A 22,906-nucleotide genomic window follows, 5' to 3' on the forward strand; every position below is an offset into this window, starting at 1 on the left:
TAGTCACTAAAATGATTATCAGTTTGACAATATTTTAGTGCCGTATCGTAACTGCGCTTGCCAATGTATTAACATTAACCACGATAGGATATGGATCGAATATGTCACGTTTTTGCTCGATGAAACGACTTTTGAAGAAATGTCCGATCAATCTGTAGCAACGTAGCATATTTGTATTACCTATAGGTATCAAAGTTCGAATCTAGTCTTGTTTCGTTGTTGTTGTTACAAAATCAATAAATAACTATCAATTATGGGCTACTCGGTGGACAATTATGTGCAATTGAATGATCGCAACTCCAGGGGATCTAATTTCTTTCGAATTAACGCACTTTATTTCAATAAATTGTAGTGTTGCTACCATGAATTCAGAACACGTTACTCGTAAATGACAAACGGACACCTATTAGACTCCAAAATTGACATACATTATTTCGTGAACTCCTGGTATCCGCGTTGGTGTACTTACTCGTGCATAATTAATACATTTTGGCCGGAAAAGTAATTACCTACTTTTTCCAGTTGACGGGAAACGGATTTATACGAAAATAACTAATCGAAACGAAACATTATACATCATAATCGTATTTGAATCATATTTTAGGTACCAAGTATTCAGGTACATACCTACCTACTTCTACTTAGGTGGGACTGTTCGCGACTAATATAGTACAATACCCAGAACTAGTAATGACGCTCAGTAACAGTAAGATAGAACACCAACATACTGGGTCTTAAATCGTTGAATAGGTACCAAAACAACTGACCGAATGCAACAGAAAACAGATACAGAATATCTCATTTAATAACCGGTATGCTGTATATGGAAAAGCAGTCAACTGCATGTCTCATGAAGTTCATTGTAAGTAAAATACCTTTAACAATATTCGAATGTAGCTCGTACTTATACAGATTTAGTCCTCAATTATTCTTACCGCCTCTTTAGACTAGTTGGATGACCTTAGAAATGTCTACGTGTTTGTGCGATCACTTTTACTAATCCACGTTTTATCTGTTGTACGTACGGCTCGATTCAAACTTTCGGATACATCCAATATTAACTATAGATAGGATATGGATCGGACGTAATATCACTGACACTGCAATATCCATATCGTATCCAGAGCTAATATTTGACGTACCTAATTTAACTTCGATTACTTCGAATCAGGACGATTATATGCAAATTCGAATACAGCCCTGTCGAGCTACTGCCTCCGAAGCGGGCAATTTCGAGCTTTCAAAGCCTATTTATACGGAACATAACGACAATATTTGATTGCATGTTTGAGAAAGATATATTTATATTAAAGTGTAATAATGTTTAACCAATAATGACCCTTTGATCACCCGCAGAGCGGCCGGGCTCTCTTTGTTTAGGTACCTGATCAGCCTAAATGGACAGTTATGGCTTTTTAATGTGTAATTAATGAATGGATGACTGGATGTCCCATTCTAGTTAGCAAGTGGTATGCGGGACAATTTATTGGACATTGTAAAGGGACACAGACATAGAAAGCGTTTATTACACTGCTAATTTAAAAGCAAAGAATGTAATTATAGACATTATAATATAAACTTCCTAAGGGACACGCGTCAAGCTATACAACCCCTTTTCTGGCAAGCCGTAGTTGGGCAAATGGCATGTAAATGACCACATTATCGAGACGAAGAGGTAAGAAGGGAAAAACTTTGGTTCTTGGGCGGGCCTCAGTTGTTTCTAACTAAACGCTGATGTTGGTGCTTTTTCCGGTTCCTCGTATCGGACCACACGCTCATTCAAATCTGACGGGAATGCTGTTTTTGCGGAGTTCGATTTCTGGCCACCGTCTGCTGCCACCCATGTGACAAGGCTTTATTTCATTGATGTTACTCTGTTTCTATTCATATAGGTATATAGAAGAGTTTAGATCATTGCATATTAGGACTTAGGACTATTGTGATAAAGATCACAAATATCACAATCACAACGATTTTCGAGTAAAGTCTAACATAGGTAGATAAATCTACCTAAATATACCTACGTTACCTGCTCTCGACTTAAAACTAGTTTATTGCGCCTAAGTGACAGTGATTACATAGGTGAGTAGGTATAGGTAGGTTTGTTGGAACATTTGACTACCTACCTGTAGACTACCTGCCTAAAGAATAGTACCAAAGCCAATTTCTTTGAGAACATGACGTAGCGTAACCTTCTGGGTAAGTTCATTTTGTCTACAATTTCTGTGTTCTCCGGCAGGAAAGAATTCAATTTCAGGTCGCTTCGCAAAACAAAGTCACCGCTTCCAGTCTCAATCGAACAGAAAAATAATATTCACACCTTGGCCATCAGTAAATAAGAAAGCCTCAGATTACATGTATATTGACCTTGACTCCGCCACAGTTACAGTTTAACAATTTTATATCGTAATAGGTACCGTGACTCCGCCTCGGCCGACAATTACATGTGAACTGAGACACAGTTTATGTTTAAATAAATTCATACTCTAAGAACATTATTTTCATAGACGGAGGACGCTAGTTCGATTCCAGCTCGGGACACTTGGAGGCCTTGGTGACCTTGGTCACTGTTCTTTGTACATAAGTATATGATTTTTATTTCATGTAAATAAATTAAATCGAAAACAAAACGTTAAATTCGAACGTGAACGGAATTTGTTTATAACTAATCATGCAAAATATTAATTGGTTGCGCACAAATATCTGAATAAAAGCACGCATCGATAAAAATCGGCAGAACTGCGTAACGCCAGCTGCGACCACGCAGGCGCCGCACGCGCACGCCATCGGACCCGCAGCATCGACTCACTCGATTAAACTTCAGTCATTGATAATATCAACATCGATTTATTCAATTAAATGTCCTTAAAGGTTACCCGGTGATCAGTATGTTAACAACAGTTTATTTATAGTCGGGTTTTTAAATTATACATAAAGACTAAGAGAAAACGTTCGTCGTGCATGATGTCGTTGGCACATCTTTTCAATTGATGTTTTGTTAAATAATTTGAGGTATGTTCTATTTTGATTACCTACCTTATAGTTTAGTTTCATGTACATAGTATAGTTTTTATATGAATACTCATTGCGCGATTGTCAGGATTTGCATAATTAGATTAATTAGTGTCTTGGCCGCTAGTTACTATCTAATTAATAATGTATGGGCAGATGATCCTTGATTAAGTAGTCTCGTCTGGTACGTTGCATTTTAACAGGGATTTTTCTTGGTAATCGTTAAACGAAACGTTAAGGATATAAGAATCGATTACTAAGTAATAAGTATTGACAATCATGACCATCATTCCCATTGTCAACGACATCATTATCAACCGCGTCCATCAAGCAGCTTGCCTCAGCACAGATTGCCCAACCGATGGACAAATGCTTATAAATATTGATAAACTTTCATAGTAATTATTTCAGGTGAACGTCTATTAACAAACCTTGGATTTACATCGGATAATTCGTAGAAGCCGGCTAGGCGCGCCGGCGCAGCCAATGGCGTTAGAAGCCGAGCGCGTGCGCCGCCTCCGACACGCCTCCCCTCCGCCCGGCGCGCTAGACGGTCTACGTGAGATAGGACACTTCTTGAGATCAATGATGCTGTAGGAATGGCCCTTGATTACCAAGTTAAACACGATACAACTTTATTATTTTTAATACCTAACTGAGGCCTGTGCCCATCTTGTCGCAAATAAGCAATCAATATTTTATTATACATAAGTTACTGCAACATAATACCTTCAAGCAACATCAAATTGTACCTATTCATTCCTTTGAAGAGAAAAAACAATCTTCTGTGATAGTGGCAAGGGACTTGTATTTGGCCTTTTAAGACTAGACAGGTATACACGTAAATCAATAAGTAGATCCTTACAAACTTTCGTATACGTCGTAGTGTGAGCGTCAGAATGGCGGGTGTATATCAAGCAATCCTGGTGTGCTATACGTCAGGAGTTAGTGCTAGCAATGTGCCAAATGTGCGCCAAAATTCGAGCAATGTGCTCTTTGAACTCCAGAGATATTTAAGAAATTAATGACACCCGCCATTCTGACGTCCAGAGATCAACACGATCGATCGGACAGTTAGACGTCATTTGTTTAACATACTCTGAGTTTTGAAACGTATCTAAATTAAGTAGGTACATAAAAAAATGATGCCAATAGTCGGATCACTTCGTATCACACACGCGCAAAGTTGCTGATCACACAATATGTCAGACAAGCCTATGTCAAAAACGAACACACTTCAACAGTTATTTTTATGCATAAGTGGTTCTTTTATGCAAGTAGGTATGTTAAATACTCTAGATTCTAATCAAAGAGTTTATGAAAAACCCAAAATATGCACCATGTTATTTGTTCTTTCAAACTAGGTAGGTATACAACATAATTTATCTACCTGCATTACTACTCACAATCAGATAACGTCGAGAGGGCGAGCGTAATTGTTTAATCGATATTAAAATTAGTGAGCTGTAATCAACCCCACCAGCAGACCCCTTGTTAGTAATTTAGTGGGACTATCTAATGTGTCGAATCACTTTACTGAATTGTGACTAATTGCCGATGGACGATACGTGTCGCGTGCACGCAGCGCAGTCAATGTGAGTGGCTATTTACGGCCCGATTCGGACATTAAGATATGCCTAATATTAGAACTAAATACGATATTATTCGGATAGGTTTGTGTCGAAAATATATAGGTCTCAGTGTCTACGGTCACTGTTGACGTGGTCATCCACGTGGTATTTCGAGCTAATAGATTTAGAGCAGACTTCTAAGATGTGTGACCTACGTCGATGAAAAATTTCTTACAAAATGTTACCTACCAGTTTTTACATCTTACATAGGTTGTTTCACAAATAAATAAGTTAGGTATAACACGTGACCCACGGTTTTTCAAATTGGCTAAAAATACTACCTCGCCATAATACTAACTTGAATTATCAATCAATCAATCAATCAAATAATTTATTTGCCAGAATACAGTTACATTGTGTTGGTGTTACATAATTTTGTGATCAGTGTATTCGGCCCACATACAGGCATGCAAATGTTGATTTAAATATAAACCTAACACATAATTTACCAAAACATTTTTAAATTAATAATCTAACATAATACATTCAATACCAATAAATCAAGTCAATAAAATGAAGTCCGGCAATAATTAACATCAACCAATACTTTATACATTATACATTATACAAAAGTTCCATTACATTCAATAAATTCCTTAACACTATAATAACATTTGTCCAATAACCAGCTCGTCAGTTTACGCTTAAAGAGAGGACCTTGCAGTAGTCTTATCTCTTCGGGAATGTGGTTGTAAATTTCGATGCACATGTTAAAAGCATTTCGTCTATAAATGTACTTTTCCCAAGCGGTTTGACTAATCCATTCAATACTCTTACTCTTGTCTTTCTTTCCATGTTCTGAATCCGAGTTTTAAAATAATGCGGATTCGACTTGACAAATACACAGACTTCTCGTATATATAGACATGGCAAGGGTAAAATGTGCAGACTTTTAAATAGTGGGACGCAACAGTCGTCGATATATGCATTGCAGATGGCTCTGACACACTTTTTCTGGACTATAAAGACCTTATCAATATCTACTGCATTGCCCCACAGTATCAGGCCATAAAGTAAAACGGACGATACATACCCGTGATAAGCAGTAAGTGCAGCTTCAAATGAGACAGTACTTCGTAACCTTTTTAGTGCAAACACAAATCTATCAAGGTTTTTACAAACTTGTTCAATATGCTCCTTCCAATTCAAGTGGTTGTCTATAGTTATTCCTAAAAATTTAAAGGTGTCAACTTTCTCGACTTCTTCATTATCATTAATTACACGTATATTAATATCGCTTGGTTCCTCCATGCGCCAATTTGGTAACTCACCTGCCCCATTTCCTAAATACCAACAGAGAAGTGTACCTTTCTCCCCTTTTTTAACGCAGTAGTACCAGATATTCTCATGGCCTGTGAGTACACGTGCTACTTATTAGCATACTAAATAATAAATTTGTAACACGCGGTAGAGGCAAATAAATAGGTTTCAAACGGTCGGTAATTTTGATAGGTGTTGTTTTATGTAGCTGTACCTATGGCCTGCTTTGCTCCGTACCAATTTTAAATAATCCTTAAGTTTCAACCCCATACCGTTTAATAGATTAATAATGTAGGATTTAGCTAAGTCTTTTGGTCTGATTTTTATGGCATTGGCCTAAATGTAAACAAGCTGATTGCTTGTTGAGAGATCTGCGAACCGTTTCTTTTATAAAGTTTTAGTGTGAATGTCTCTATCTAAATGTACTTGGATAGGTACCTATCCAATGCTAGGAAACTGATGCAAGATCGATTAAATTCCTGGTACAGCAGATATTTAGAGACACGACTACACTGTCATTACCTAAATAGTACATGGGAATTGCAAATTCCTTTCAGTAATAGTAATCTGTACCTACAATTCGTATGATGCACGATGACGCGCAGATTTGTAAATCTAACCTTCAGTAACATGACGATACGAGTCAAGGCACGCGTTTTCGTTTATGATTGATGTTGGTAACTACTCGTATTGTTGAAAACAAGTTGTGTATAAAATTATTGAAATGCTAGGTCCGTCAACCGTTATCAAGTTTTGACAGCAGTTTACTGATTTAAACTTAAGATTTTTACACAAACTTATTATTATTTTTAATTTTAAAGAGGAGGAGGAGGTTAGTTTTAACAACATAGTTATCCGTGATTACTAGAAAGACCCGTTTGTAATTTTAAGTTGCATAGCACTTATCAATCTTGTCGTATGATGTCAGGCCAAACTAGATATAAAAGAAATTAAATAAAATTTTTAATATTATTATGAAATAGTTAAATTGATATTTTGCGATGATTTGGTTATCATAATGACTGTAGGTACCTAAAACAAACAAGCTTTTATGATAAGCCGCGATTGAACAGAAGCGACAGGGCGATCATACGATGTTATCGCGGTAATCCGTCTACCTGGTGTATTTAAATGTATTCAAATTACGAGACAGGTGACTTTGATACTCGTATCAGTTGGGGTAATGCATTTGATAACTTCGTGTAAAATTATTGATATTGATGACTAACCATTTTTAGAAAATAAAAGGTATCGTTTTACGTTATCGAAAACTAGGTATTTTCTAAGCTCGTGGTTTTATTCTGGAAACTGTAACGGCGTAGGTCTAACCTTGATGCCTCGAAAATGAATAACTATCTATAAACGAAATAAGGCGTTATTCTGCGAAACCCATGTTAATCAAAATCTAGAAGATTACTTTGCTAATCCGCCTATAGATATCGTCCTAGTCAATCAAAGCTACCCCGTTTTACTCATGCAACTATTGTTGCATGCAACTAATGCAACGTTATGCAACTAATATTCCTATCAACCCACTGCAAAAATAAATACCTACGCAAATAAATATAACAACCCACCACCAAGAACGACCACCATACAAAACTCGACATGCGTTTCGCCTCTCTACGAAGTATCCTCAGGTTATGTATTAGCGGATTAGCAAAGTAATCTTCTAGTTTTTGATTTTGGCGAATAACTATACGTACACTTTGGGCTTAGTTAAACAGTCTCTGTGACTTAAATGTTTCAATTTTAACTACATACCTTTATCTTAAATTTTCAGACATTACTACGATTATAAATACTTTAGTAAATGAAATAACATTTTTGCCATTTTTCCCAAGTGGAAACCAAAACTCTGATCACTAGTATCGTGCAATTCAATCATATTCTCTTAATCATATTCGTGCATGAATTAACAAGAGCAGTACGCACGATAACTAAATTCTGATGTCAGTTTAAGTACGATCGTATTGGTATACTAATCTAGCGAAGGAACCTGCCACCATATCATGCGCTATCAGTCGCTGGCCACACCTTCAACAAGTCCACTAATTATAATTGCAGCCATAATCAAATATATTAATCCTAGCGCCATTTCAATAGTATAGGTATACATAAATTTAAATTTATATTTCTAGGTAGGTACTTACAAATTACAACATCGTAACATCACAGATAAATCAAATCGGTGCAGCCCGAACCATGTCGGTACTGTGACAATGTCGATTTTCGATTTTTGGGAATTTATTTACTATTAAACAAGATAGCAACAGCGCAGATTTTTTAGTTCAAGTCAAGTTATTGCTAACTTGCTGATAGTTAATAAAATAAGTTCCCAAAAATCGTCGTTGTCACAACTCGCCTTTGTCACAACTCACATCGGTCACCCCATTGAACTAGTTTGTCGATAGTTATTTAAGAAATGTAATTTGACATTATTTGCCAGCCGCTTTTTGATGACGGAAAACGTCGTGGGGTAATCGGACTACTCCTAACCGGGCCTAGTAATGTACAGGTAACCTCTGGGTTGGGAGGTCAGATGGAACTCGGTTTCGTAAAAACTAGGTATGCCAATTCTCGGGATTAGTTACCAAGTTGGACCCCAGATTTCCACGAACCGTGTCAAGATGACAGACTAATGAATATCAGGTAGGTACATACATACATACTACGAACAGAAATCTCGTTGCAAGTGTCGCAACGACATACATTAGTTACTGTTCACGAATCGATTTTATATGACCATATGTAAATCACCAGTAAATCTGCAGTAACTTCATACAAAAATTACCTAGGTACTAGAAGGAGACTGGGACTTCAGTTTGTTCAATTATGGATAATTCCACCCATGTCTTTGATTCGATAATTTATTACAAAGAATAATTAACAAACAATCAGGCACATTATCACTAAATAGATCAATTCACGCCGCTGAAAAAACTGTAAGTACCATTTGTTGTTTTGCTCTTGTTTTGAGAAGGTGATATGAGTTCAAGTTTGGACAATATTTTGTAATTATAACTGGTAGATTTATCAACATATTATGTGTTAAATATTCGTAATCGTCTCACGTGTCAGGTTTCATATCAATCTGTTCAACCTGCTTCCTATTAAAGGCAGGTGCCCGCGCATGGCCCACATTTTTCCACAAACACCTGACGTTATCGATCATGTTTATTCAGCCGATAAATTAAACTCGCATGCTCTATGCGCCGGCGCAATATTCGCAACTAGGGTTTGCAAACCGGATAGGTACATTTTTTTTTTATTAGCGGTAGTATGACGGTGCGGTAGCCCGGTCTTTTAAAAAGATAATTATTACACCTAAATGTAATTAATTTTTTGCTTGACATAAAGCATAGTTTTGAATTCATGAACAATAAATAAATAAAACTTACCAATAAAAGTTATCGCTTATCAAACAAGGAAAAAACAAAAGTTAGCATTACGTAAGTACATCATCTAGGTACCTCAAGTCACATGTATATTACCTACATACAACTTTCTCATTCGTTTTTTTGGTCTGTTTAACTTATTCCATCCATTCGTCACCTTTACCTCAATTAAAACAGAAAATGTCTTGTAGTTATTTATGCGTATTTTTAATTTATTTTGATCCGGTAATTTTAACCGGATTCGGTTATTTCCTAAAAAGTGCCGGATATAACCGAATCCCTAATCCGCCGGAACGTATAGTGCAAGCCCTATTCGCGACGTTTCTCGGAATACGTATGTTTGCACTCTGATATTGGAAAGATATTCAATTGATCGAATATGGGTCATCTTGATTATCGCACTTGGACGGTTAGGGTGGGTCTTGGAATGCTAAATTGACTGACTCATTGGATATGCGAAATTTCATTTGTAACGAATATTTGGGCCCTCTTATGTCATGGACATGGGTACTGAAACTACTGAATATTAAACACATACATTAAAAAGAGACATCTACCCTGCTACTGTAAACAGTTTATACCTATGCTAAAGAAATAAAATATTTTGTACATACATTTTACATACCATTAGTGCGTTTTCACATTATCCGATCCGATATCGGATGTCGGAAGGATTTCAATGGAAAAAATCCAAGATGACGCCTGGAATGTATGGAATATCGGTCCGACATCCGATATCGGATCGGATAATGTGAAAACTCACTGAGGCAGAACACATGAAACCACTCAAGTTTAAGTGCCACTGTTGGCTATTAGGGGTTAAAAGAAAACAAAAACGAAATTGTCACATCGCAGTAACAGGTTGCCCCGCCTCTCGCCTATACACAACCCATATCCCACCGTCGATTTTTACGACACCCACGGGAAGAAAGGATGGTGAAATTCTTAACCCGACACCACACGGGAAAACTTTACTAAACTTTTGGCAAAATGTAGATTTGGTATGTTATTGTTAGTGGTCGTTTTGGTGGCAACAAGTTTGTGGGAATTTAATGATCAAACGAAGCGATAAGGTCCAGAAAAACCGTAGCGACCTTCAAGTGCACAGGACAGAAGCGAATAGTGAAATCTAGTATCCGAGGCCAAGATCCACTTCTGATCGCTAGTCCAGCGACGTACTTTAGTAGATTTGTTATAATTATGTACCAAATCAAATTTGTTATATAGGTATGTACCAGGTCAAAAGTGCAACCATTTTACGTAGTCGAACTTTATTTTGACCACAACTTATTTAGCAAACGTTTGGGTTATCGATATTATCATCTAAGTATATTCCATATATATGTCAATTAGGCAATTTTTCTTTTATTATTTAATATCTGGGCGACCGAGCTTCGCTCGGTTCTATTTTAATATATCACGTCTTTAGATAAAATAAAACTCTTATAAATACAAAAACAAAAAAAAAGACAAAAAACAAAAACTTAATTTCTGGCCGGGATACGATCTATCTGCGTACATTAGACCGATCTTGTACGACTGAGCTAAGCGGAATCGATGCGCGCACGGCGAAATTACCGACCATATTTTACGTTTACTAACGCGAAATAAAAACTCATGAAAACTCGAAAATTCGCGTTTTCCGGGATCTAAGGCTACGCTAGATCGATTTTTGACCCCCGAAAACCCCCACATAACAAATTTCAGCGATATCGTTAGAGCAGTTTCCGAGATCGTCGGTATAAATAAATAAATAAATAAATATACAAGAATTGCTCGTTTAAAAGTATAAGATTTATAGTCAGTCCTATTACTTAAGTAAGTATATAAATAAGGTACACGGTATCTATATTACAGCATTATCGCTACTAACGTACCTACAAGTGAAATTATTTATGAAGTTTTTAAGGATGATGAGACCTAGCAGGCAAGTATCGTCGCCCGATAAATGATAAAACATCTGGCCATCCCTATCGCACTATTTGTAGGTGCGGTAGGGCCGGCCAGATGTTTTATCATTTATAGCGCGACCATAACTACTTGCCTGGCTGGAATCGAAACGGCGCGGCGCGGCGGCTAACCGGCTAACCACTAAACACTACACCACACGTGACAGGCAGAACTACGGCGGTAGTTACTCGGCCCAAATCTTCTAGATGTATGCTATCTTTCAAAGGCTAGGACATAATTTATTTTTAAAACTTCTGAAACATTGTTGTACAAAGTGACGAGTAAAGCCTACGGTTTAATGTGTTGCTCTTGTCTCAGAAACACCACAATGAAGAAAACTACACTACGCAGATATTGACTCAGTTGCATTACTCGAAATTCAGTATTCAGATTATATACTTATATCCGAAGCGCGGAAACTACAAGATAATATAACTTATTGTGGAACACTACGAGTACATATAAGTATGTATAAATGAGTAACGCTATCACGCTTATCGGCGGATTGGCATTTGCATAAACAACGCTAGACGAAGGGAGTGCCACTGACATCATATTATATTTATTCTGCCTTTGATTTTCCTGTAATACTTAAACCAGCGCGACTAAGAAAAACAAGTACCTAACTATACTTAGGTAGGTACTCCATTTTTTTAAGAGTAGAGTAATAACGGCCGATTTCACCTAAGTTTCATCAAATAGTTTTCAGTCATCTCAAGAAAATACAAATAATATGACTTGGAAATAAGTTGTTCATGTTATGGTTAAAATGCAAAGAGTCAAATATGTTAGCTTATAAATAGTTTTCCTAAAAATCGCACGGCGACAATCGCACGACTTTTCTAATCCAAAAAAAATGGAGTAAGTATAGTATGTTTCTTAGGTGCGCTGCGCTGGTTTAAGAACCAATAAAGGGATAAATAATAGTAGTAATTTAGTTACTACATATTAGAAAGGACATTTTCGTCCTTTATGCAATTATATTTAATTTTGTCACCTGTCGTATCGCTGACATTATAATCCAGGACTGGGATACAAAAGAAACGAAATTATGAAGCTATAATAGAAAGCAGCAAATAGCTCGTGACTTATGTATGTTAAATTTACCCCGACAATACCGGTTCTGATGTAGGTAGTGGTAGTTACATGTGTTGCCCGCAAAAACCCGGGAGAGATATCTAGAATATATAGAACGCGTTAATTCAGAATGGTGCTCAGATTTGTCAAATCTGACGATTGGTATTATACCTATTTGTATTACTATCCAGAGTATCCAGTATCCTTCATGAATGAACGATCTGACCATTAAATATGTTTTACATATTATATTCATTATATTATCGTGTAGCCTATTTTTTTAAGAGGGCATTCAACGAAAACGTCGTAATAATGTAAAATTGATAGTTTTAGTCGGCAAAATGCTACACTTTCCGTCATCTAAAAGACTTATTAAGTTCAGGATTCGATTAGGACATCTTCTTAACTTACATGTTGTGAGACTGGATTTTTAAAAACTAACTCACTTAATTAATTATGATTTTTTTTCTGGTGCATGTTTAGGAAAACCCGCGAAAAGTGCTGACTTAGTCCGTCTAATTTGTAAAATTTGGATAGTTTTGAATGCTTCAAGTGGTAAATTTGTATTATGTATATCCTGTACTACAATCATCTGAGACTACTTCTTTGTTATAAGGCTTTAGAATAGAGTAAATGAGGATATGATGAATCCAATTTGTTTCAGAAATCACCTCAGAATAAGTGTCAATTTCTTCGAAAACTTACGTGTTTTTGAAGTAGTTTTAATATAAAAATAATCTGCAACGCTTACTCAAACAGATTTTATGCAAAAGTATTCTATTAATTGCAATTTAATATTTTTGACGATTTTTTAAAAATGCCTCCTTATTACCGGTTACGCGCGCTTGCGATGTCAGTACCGCGGCAGAGCTTGTAGAGGCAGGACGTATATTAGTCCGCTCCGCACGCGGCTCGACGATCGCGAAGTTATTTTGTCATTGTGTGCGGCACCCGCCGTGTCCAAAACCGCACTTGTGTGCGTGTTTGGCTGTACTGTTGCATGTATACTGCGACCGAAAACTTTGATCCTTGGGTTGACGACTTTGGTAACTAACTAATTAACTTGACTAATATTTTTAGTAAGTATTATTTATTATTGAATATCATTTGAGGTTACTGACTCGTCTCAACAAAATCTTTGACAATAGATGGTACTCAGGATCTGATGATGAAGTCAGATGGTAGTCATGAGTTCTCATCAACCAGGTCTTGAAACCATTTCGTGTTTGGGCTCGTTTGATTCGCCTCAACAAGATCTTTGACAAGAGGTGATGGTACCCAGGATCTGATGATGAAGCCGGAAGGTAGTTATGAGTTCTCATCAACCAGGTCTTGAAACCATTTCGTGTTTGGGCTCGTTTGATTTGCCTCAACAAGATCTTTGACAAGAGGTGATGGTACCCAGGATCTGATGATGAAGCCGGAAGGTAGTCATGAGTTCTCATCAACCAGGTCTTGAAACCATTTCGTGTTTGGGCTCGTTTGGTTCGTCTCAACAAGATCTTTGACAAGAGATGGTACCCAGGATCTGATGATGAAGCTGGAAGGTAGTCAAGAGAATTCATCAACCAGGTCTTGAAACCACTCCGTGTTTGGGCTCGTTTGGTTCGTCTCAACAAGATCTTTGACAAGAGATGGTACCCAGGATCTGATGATGAAGCTGGAAGGTAGTCAAGAGAATTCATCAACCAGGTCTTGAAACCACTCCGTGTTTGGGCTCGTTTGGTTCGTCTCAACAAGATCTTTGACAAGAGATGGTACCCAGGATCTGATGGTGAAGCCGGAAGGTAGTCGAGAGTATTCAACAACCAGGTCTTGAAACTCTTCTGTGTTTGGGCTCGTTTGATTCGTCTCAACAAGATCTTTGACAAGAGATGGTACCCAGGTTCTGATGATGAAGCTGGAAGGTAGTCAAGAGTATTCCACGACCAGGTCTTGAAACCACTTCGTGTTTGGGTTCGTTTGATTCGTCTCAACAAGATCTTTGCCAAGAGATGGTAATCACTCTTTTATACTCTGGCGCATCCACTGTCTCAGTGTGTCAACAGTCAACTAAAGCAGGTAGGCGTAGCGTAGAGTTGTATTTCCTTACAAAAAACCAATACATAGATGTGGACCTTCCTGTGCTCCATGCAATTAAAACAACATAATATTTAAAAACCGGCCGAGAGCGTGTCGGGTCACGCTCAGTGCCTACACTGAGCGTGGCCCGACACGCTCTCGGCCGGTTTTTAAAGCCGCGTTGGTAAATAGCCGCTCGGCTCTTCCGTAGTTTTCCATATTTTTCAAAAACTACAGAACCTATCAAGTTCAAAACAGTTTTCCTAGAAAGTTTATAAAGTTCTACTTTTGTGATTTTTAAATATTTTTTAAATATATGGTTAAAAAGTTAGAGTGGGGGGGACACACTTTTTTTCTTTAGGAGCGATTATTCCCGAAAATATTAATATTATCAAAAAACGATTTCAGTAATTCATTTTTAAATACCTATCCAACAATAAATCATACGTTAGGGTTGAAATGAAAAAAAAAATCACTCCCTACTTTAGGTACGTGTAGGGGGTACCCTAATAAAACATTTTTTCCACTTTTTATTTTTGCACTTTGTCGGCGTGACTGATATACATATTGGTACCAAATTTCAGCTCTCTAGTTCTAACGGTCACTGAGATTATCCGCGGACGGACGGACGGACGGAGGGACAGACAGACAGACATGGCGAAACTATAAGGGTTCCTAGTTGACTACGAAACCCTAAAAACACATTTTAAATATTAAACTTATATTGACCGGGATATAGACCGTGAATATAAGTCTAATGAAAATAACCGTGAATCATTCAAAAGTCAAAACTCTTACACTTTAAATATAAAAAAAAAACTACTTAAAATTAAAGAAAACCGATCTTAGTTCCATTATATACAGAGTGGGGCTTGTAACAAAGGCGAAGAATTGAACTGTAGGCTATTCTCCTTATACTGATCAACATTTATTCAGTGACTTTTAAAAATTATGAAGTCTTTAAATTTTTAATTTTTCATACAAAATAAATATTAGCTTCAATGTACGCCATTATTGTTGTCATTGACGTTGTCTGTCACACTTTAGACTTAACAGAATTCGCAATACATTACCTCTTAGAAAAAACTTTCAAGGGTGATAAAAATCAAAATACAAGTTATTTTTAAAAGTCGCCGAACAAATGTTGATCAGTATAAGTGCGTTTTCACATTATCCGATCCGATATCGGATGTCGGACCGATATCCCATACATTACAGGCGCCATCTTGGATTTTTTCTATTGAAATGCTTCCGACATCCGATATCGGATCGGATAGTGTGAAAACGGCTTAAGGAGAATAGCCTAGAGTTCAATTCTTCGCCTTTGTTACAGGCCCCACTCTGTATATGTACCTAGAAAACATCATCATCTTCCTTGCGTTATCCCGGCATTTGCCACGGCTCATGGGAGCCTGCGGTCCACTTTGACAACTAATCCCAAGATTTGGCGTAGGCACTAGTTTTTACGAAAGCGACTGCCATCTGACCTTTCAACCCAAAGGGTAAACTAGACCTTATTGGAATAAGTCCGGTTTCCTCACGATGTTTTCACCGAAAAGAACCTAGAAAACATATCATATACAAAATAAAATAAAACTAAGAAAACGGATTATATTCATTATACGCGATATAATCTGATTCCATAAATTTATTTCATGAGTAACTATCGCGGTGACAGAAGACAATATTATATACACAATTTATTATATTATAAAAGTTTTTTAATTTATTTCTTCCAAGGCTACACACGTTTTAATAAAAAAAACTGTGATAAGTATAATAATTAAACTAAAAGGTCAAGTATTTATGCACGAAATCATGTATGCAAATATGTAATATATATGGTGGTGTTTTTACGCAAGTATCAATAATGGTTAGTCCGCAACGCCACTGACGGCGTGGCGGTACCGACCATGAATGCTATCCCTTTCGCTCTAGCCGCACGTAAGGTTTGTTCGAAGAGGATCGCATGCTATGTCTGTACCGCAGGCTACAATCGTTATGCTTCTGGTTATAGTGTGCGTCTGCACACAGGCGCACGCCAGCGCCGCCGGCGTCGAAATGCGAGCAAGCAGATTTTTTGAAAGCGCTCTTAAGTTGCAATTCCATCCAAACGTAATCCCTCTCTTATGAGACAAGTTTGTTTTCGTGATGGCCGTATTTCTAGCCTTCTCCACATATCCCAAGTTGATGACATCTACTGTTGTTAGAAAAGACGCATCATTAAGACGAAATGTCTATGGCAAGAAACCAAAACTTTCAATGATTCTATGTGTTGTAAGTATATTCCAGTGGCGAGGCGTGAATATTTTCATTAGTAAAGCCGGAGGGGTTATTGGGATCTGTTTTGTATGGACTTCTACAGACACTGCAGAATTTTAGGGAACCCGTTAGGAATCGAGTGGTATTGACGCTACGCCACTGGTATATTCACCGACATTATAGGCGAGACACCGAAGAAAATGCAACATTCATATTTGTAGCTTAAACATACCCAATCATAAATAGGCGTGGAGATAAAGAAATATGGAATCCCCCACGAATCTATGATCGATTAGTAATTTGAAATTGTTTATTTATTTTTTCTAGTAACTCAGAAAAGCAGGTAAGTTTTAATTTTTCATGAAAAATTCACATGAAAACCCTGCTATACTTATGTATAAGAGCTAGTTTTGCCCATAATTTTAAAACTATTATTTTTAATTTATGCAGAAATGTTATTTCAGCTGCCTCTTTTGTGACTTTTTTTATTGAATTTTCAAAAAGGCACCAAGCAAAATATACCTACCAACATTAAAGTCAAAAAGGAGCATTTATAAATTAGTGTAAATTTAAATTCTTGACATTACCTGGCTAAGATCCATGACCTCTGTCTTCCGCTACCACTAATTTTGCCACGGCTTCACGACCATAAAAGTATTACAATTCTGTCTCAATTTTTTTTTATTTCGATAGTATGACCGATACGCGTGCGCGTCGCCGGCCGGCCCAAACGGCGTAAGTACCAGCGTCCCCGCGCCTGTAGGTGCACTGGCGCGCTGAAACGGCACGCTCCTACGCACCTCACTCGATAGGTTATCTATCAAACAAATATTTCATAGCACAGCCAACTTCAGTTAGAAAAATCCCGCCGGTAACCTATTTTTTATACGTAATAGGGATTATTAGAGCCAAGCCAATCATGCCACTGAAAATAATCATGAAATTATACGACGGTCATGATAAGGCTTTATTAAAATTTATTGTTCAGTGCTATTGTTGCGGCAATAATTAATTTATCTAACCCTTCCCGAATTGAAGTTTAAAGCTTATAATTTTCTGGATTGTGGTTTTGCATCAAAAAATCCTTATACTTCAAATGCAATATGATCCATTCCATCTGAAATTCCAACAGAATGATGCACATGAAATTATTGAATTTTATAAAAAAAACAAATTATATCTAAAATTACAAATACCTAATCTAAATAAAATTTCATGCTTTTGTGATGGAAATCCATTGGGTAAATAAAGTTCAGCTACGATTAGGTACCCAACCGCAAAAAATAATTTCGTGACTAAATAATCCTTACCTCAGCAATTCCCGTCAACTTTGTACAATGCCACGTCAGCAAATTTTAATTGATCCTATTTTGTTACCAACATTTAGTAATATAATTCGACTTTCGTAAGATATATACAGGATAATTGTTATAATTAAGAAAATATAGATACTAGAGAACCTTAATGACGAAATAAAACTTAATAAAATCTCAATTAATCAACAAAATCTTGGTAACAAAATAGGAATTAATAAAAACAAATTTAACTTTTCCCTTAATTTTTGTACAAAGTTGACGGGAATTGCTGACCTAATATATGACAACTTATTATGGGTGTATTTTGATAACGGGTCAGTAAGGGCAGCTATGATATCTCGTGGTCTTACGCGAAAATGAAATCTGTAAATGCCATTTTTCATCAATTTGAAATCGCGGGATGGTCTCCTTAGACTATTTTCGCGTAGGACCACCGGATCTCATAGCTGCCCTTACTGACCCGCTAACAAAATACACCCAGTATACATCTATACCTGACTAACCTACTTAATTGATACAGAAAATAAAATTTAAAAGAGCTGAGTAAATAAGACTGAGAAAATGAATACTGCCTAATGGAGAAACCTTGAAGGGCGTACGTTTGCCAGGTCTTCAGCTCACAGACACCATAGATGAGTCTCCATTTTCTTAACGCGAATAAATTATAGTTTATTTATACCCATGTTGAAATCTATGGCTGCATAAAATGTATTACATACATGATGTAGAGTAATTACTTATGATATATTTACCTAATAAATATTTAAGTCTTAAATTTATATCTTAAATAATTTTCAAAAAGGATTTGTCTATTCAAATCAATTTCAATTTTAAAATTTATCGATGTTGTAGTCTTTGCGATATGGTATCGAGAAAGTTATCGTATCTTGAGCAAATAACTACAAGGTACGATTAGGTACCACTCGGTCACTATCACTTAAAAGCCAGTCAAAGAATTTTAAAATCATTAATTATTATTACTATTATAAAATTATTCGTCGCAAATACTGTCTATATTTCATTCATTTTTAGAACGGATATACCTGAAGGTAAACAGGACGGTCAAATACTTTTTGATTGTAAAACAGTCATTCACGATACAAGTTATTCGCACTTGGGAAATTCGAATCTTTCAATCGAGACAGTTTTAAGCCGGTCGGTCTTTTAAAAAAAAATCGACATAGTAACGTAATCTGATTATTACAATAAGGTGCTAGCACCACATTGAAGGTACTGCAAAAATATTGAAATAATGGTTATAATTTTATAATGGTATCTCTGATTTGAAAACTGGTCAAACCCAAACCTTTTAGGTTAATACAACATAGGTACAGATGTAGTGCGAAAAGCTTCTTTCGTATTTTTCCGGAAACATTCATATTTGTCATGCTAGTTCCGACAGCGTCAGTACATGTTGTACTGAGACTGACTGAAATGGCACGACACGTTCGTACGTTTCCGTAAGAATATTGACATTTTTGAGTATTTTTTGTAAAAAAAATTGTAAGGTACGACAGATAATAAAATTATTGTCTAATATTCGAATACATACCTAGCGATCATTATAACTAATTCACTAGAAATTTAAATATTTATTTTAATTTTACATACTCGTAGGATCAGGTTAAAAACCAGAGCCGCGCCATCGCCACCTGACAAGCGAACAGCGCGCGCGCAGTGCGTCGCCCGATAACCCGAGTAAATATTGACAATTGGATTGACAATACTCGCTAATGCCGTATCAAACACTCACGGCAATTATTATTCAAATACGAATACCAATTGATAATAATTATTACTGTGCTATGACTGTGCCGATTTCGTCATCGGAATTTTGGTATGCAGTCGGTTTAAAAGGAAGAAAATTGTCCGGAAAATGCATAATCAGTTGTGTTTAGATACTAAGAAACTGCTTACCTAATCCTTGTGGTTTGACTGGCTTATGTTATAGTTATAGATCAGTTTATAATTTGTACTAGGTAGTTAGAAATGTAGAAGTTTTGTTTAGAAGAAGACGAATCAATTTTGAAAGCCACCCAGTAACCGTGCATTTTTGCAAGACGATGTCTTGAATTTTTAATATGCATAATTGCATATATCTCCATTATTATTAAATATAACAGCATTAAAACAGTCAATTTAGTAGTGTCGTGTGAAACTAAAGGTACACGAAAAGCAAATCATAATTTTATTAGTCAATAAAAGACTGGAATATTATACAGCGATTTATTTCAATTTAGCATAATTGTTTGAAAAAATATTTTGTTTTATTTATTGAACAAGGTATATAAAAATGATAATTGATAATACGTGTAAAACTCACTGACTCATTTATTATGAGTCAGTGGTAGCAACTGAAATATTTTTCCTGTAATAAACTCCGCGCTATTTAGTGAGAATAGCCTAACTTAACTGATAAAACTCTTCGATTTTTTTTTAAATAATATTAATATAAAAGTACCTACTTTAAAAACCGACCGACCGAAAAACCGTCTCTTCGTCTAGTATACCTAACTTCTCCTGGTTTTGTAAAAACTACAATAAACGATAAACTAACTCATTATCAGAATTTTCAGTGTAGATGTGCAAATAACTGCCAGTGGGCTATTTCACCTCTGTGACATTGACACTTGACACTGACAATTTCCTGCCTATTTCTGGGTTGAGAAGTAACATTGCCGCTCAGCGTGAATATTTCCTTGTTGAACAGGCAATGAACGGCCAAGTGTCACTGTCGGGCGACAATTGTCACTATTGTGAAATAAGCCACAGGGCGTGAGTAGCCAGCAGCGCCAGTGGCGGGAGGGTTTCGCGAGCAACCTGGAACACGAGAAGAGCTGTGTGAAGATTAACTAGTGAGAATAGCTCCAAACAATTTGAATCCTTTCTACTTTACTACAATGAACTGTTTAAATTAGGTATATGACAAATTAAACAATTACATTGAGGGGATCAGGGAGAAGGATCGCCCACGGTCATGAAAAGTGGAAGATCCTTATGAGAGCCATTATGTCCCTAATGAGGGAAAATAGGATCACATCAGCATCATCATCATTAAACAATGTAAAAATCCAAACTACTTAACTCATTATTAGCTTTCTAACACTGCTGCTAATAAACTATTATGAGTTTCACCCACCAGGATAGCAGAAAACAGTTAAGGCGTGAGTAGGCAGCACCGGTAGGCGGTCACGAACAACTGCAGGAGAGCTGTGTGAAGCGCCGCGTCATCGTGTCGTCGCCACTGCTAAACGCTGAAGTGGCCAGGGGTTGCCAACATTTTCTAGTGAAATATAATGTGAAACATTAGGGTATTTTATTAAAACGTCGTACCTAAATGATTAACCGCCTCATTAGTAACAGTCTCAGGGTAGGTGTGCTGAGAACCGAGGCGTGAGTAGGCAGCATCAGTAGGCGGCGAGAGGCGGTCACGATCAACCTGGAACACAAGGATATCTGTGTGAAACGTCGCGTCATCGTGTCGTCGCCACTCTGTTAAACGCCGAAGTGGCCAGGGGACACCAACCTTTTTTTTTTAAATGTGAAACAATAGATGTGTGTGTTAAGTAAAACGTCCCACTTTGTCGGTTACCATTAAGGCCAAATTGACTTGTATTTTTATATGAATAAACTGACAAAGCGGCTTTATAGCAGTCGACAAAGTGGGGCGTTTACCATTGCGCACTCACATAGGGTATTCGACGACTAATTTAGTCAAATGTCTTTAGCAAAAGCGGATTGCCACTATGGAATTAGTTTTAAAAACAAAACCATATCATGTTATGAACATGCTACACGCTATAATTATATAGGTAAATAAATACTAAACGACAAGCATAATCGTTAGTATAATTATAGGTCATTTTTTACACAGATTGACTGAGCCCCACGGTAAGCTTGTATTGTGGGTACTCAGACAACGATATATATATATAATAATATACATAGAAAATATCCATGACTCAGGAACAAATATCTGTGCTCATCACACAAATAAATGGCCTTACCGGGATTCGAATGTTAATGCTGGTTTGATATAATCACATTTTATGTTACCAAATGTCAAATTGCTGAATACTCAGTAGGTACATTTTAGTGACGTAATTTATTGACACTTTGTTTATCAAAAACTATATTTTACTTGCCGTGAATAGTACAAAAATACAGAGACATAAAATAAACATTCTTAGTTCACCATCTCTGTATATTATAAGGCTGCGCCCGCGCTACTGTGGGAACGTTTCGGTTAAGTGGCCCATAATCACGCGCCCAAACTACGGCCAAACTACAAATATGAAATGCCATAATTGGGGGAATACCGGTACAGAACTGGTTTGCTATTAGATTGCGTTATACCAACGAAATTAATGACACCTTACACGTATATATTGAAAGCAAAGAGTTTGTAGCTATTTAACGCATCATTAGAGTAACTATTAAAGATTGGAAATTACTAAAATGTGTTATGATTACTTACTAATGGTGACTGACTACTCATCATCCTCCTTGCCTTATTCCGGCATTGGCCACGGCTCATGATCGGTTGAGGTCAGCTTTGACAACAAGTCCCAAGCTTTGGCGTAGACATTAGTTTCATGAAAGCCTTATTGGAATTAGTCCGGTTTGCTCACGATGTTTGACTAACTACTTACTCAAAAGAAAGGAATACCAAGTAGCTACAGCTAGTACTACATAAATATTTTGTTTTGATACATATTATAATCTGTGCGCTAATAGCAATCTTCGTGAAGCGAATGCAGCGATGACAAATTTATAGTGCGCACAATAAAATCGCTCGTAAAAATATTACTATCCCCTCCCGCCCCCCGGCTCTCCCGTCCCGCGGTCCCCCGAGAAATAACACACTTTGTCTTAGGACATGCATGTCAGAAAGTTGCCGATCGCTGAAATATTGGATGAGTTGTAATGGGAATAACAA

The 22,906-nt window shown here is 36.9% G+C and overlaps 1 protein-coding gene across 4 annotated transcripts in view; it reads right to left on the reverse strand.

Annotated features, from left to right (window-relative positions):
- Positions 1-17,421, reverse strand: part of LOC125242604 (protein nubbin-like) — a 234,184-nt gene extending 216,763 nt beyond the window's left edge. For 3 of the 4 annotated variants that reach the window (XM_048151426.1, XM_048151418.1, XM_048151411.1), the window contains exon 1: positions 17,239-17,421. In XM_048151426.1, the coding sequence (XP_048007383.1) occupies positions 17,239-17,253 (15 nt within the window). In that variant the 5' untranslated portion in view covers positions 17,254-17,421. The remainder of the gene's footprint in view (positions 1-17,238) is intronic. The other variant, XM_048151402.1, reaches the window with a different exon arrangement.
- Between the last annotated feature and the right edge of the window lie 5,485 nt (positions 17,422-22,906).

Source organism: Leguminivora glycinivorella, chromosome 1, assembly GCF_023078275.1.
Source record: "Leguminivora glycinivorella isolate SPB_JAAS2020 chromosome 1, LegGlyc_1.1, whole genome shotgun sequence".
Lineage (NCBI taxonomy): Eukaryota > Metazoa > Arthropoda > Insecta > Lepidoptera > Tortricidae > Leguminivora > Leguminivora glycinivorella.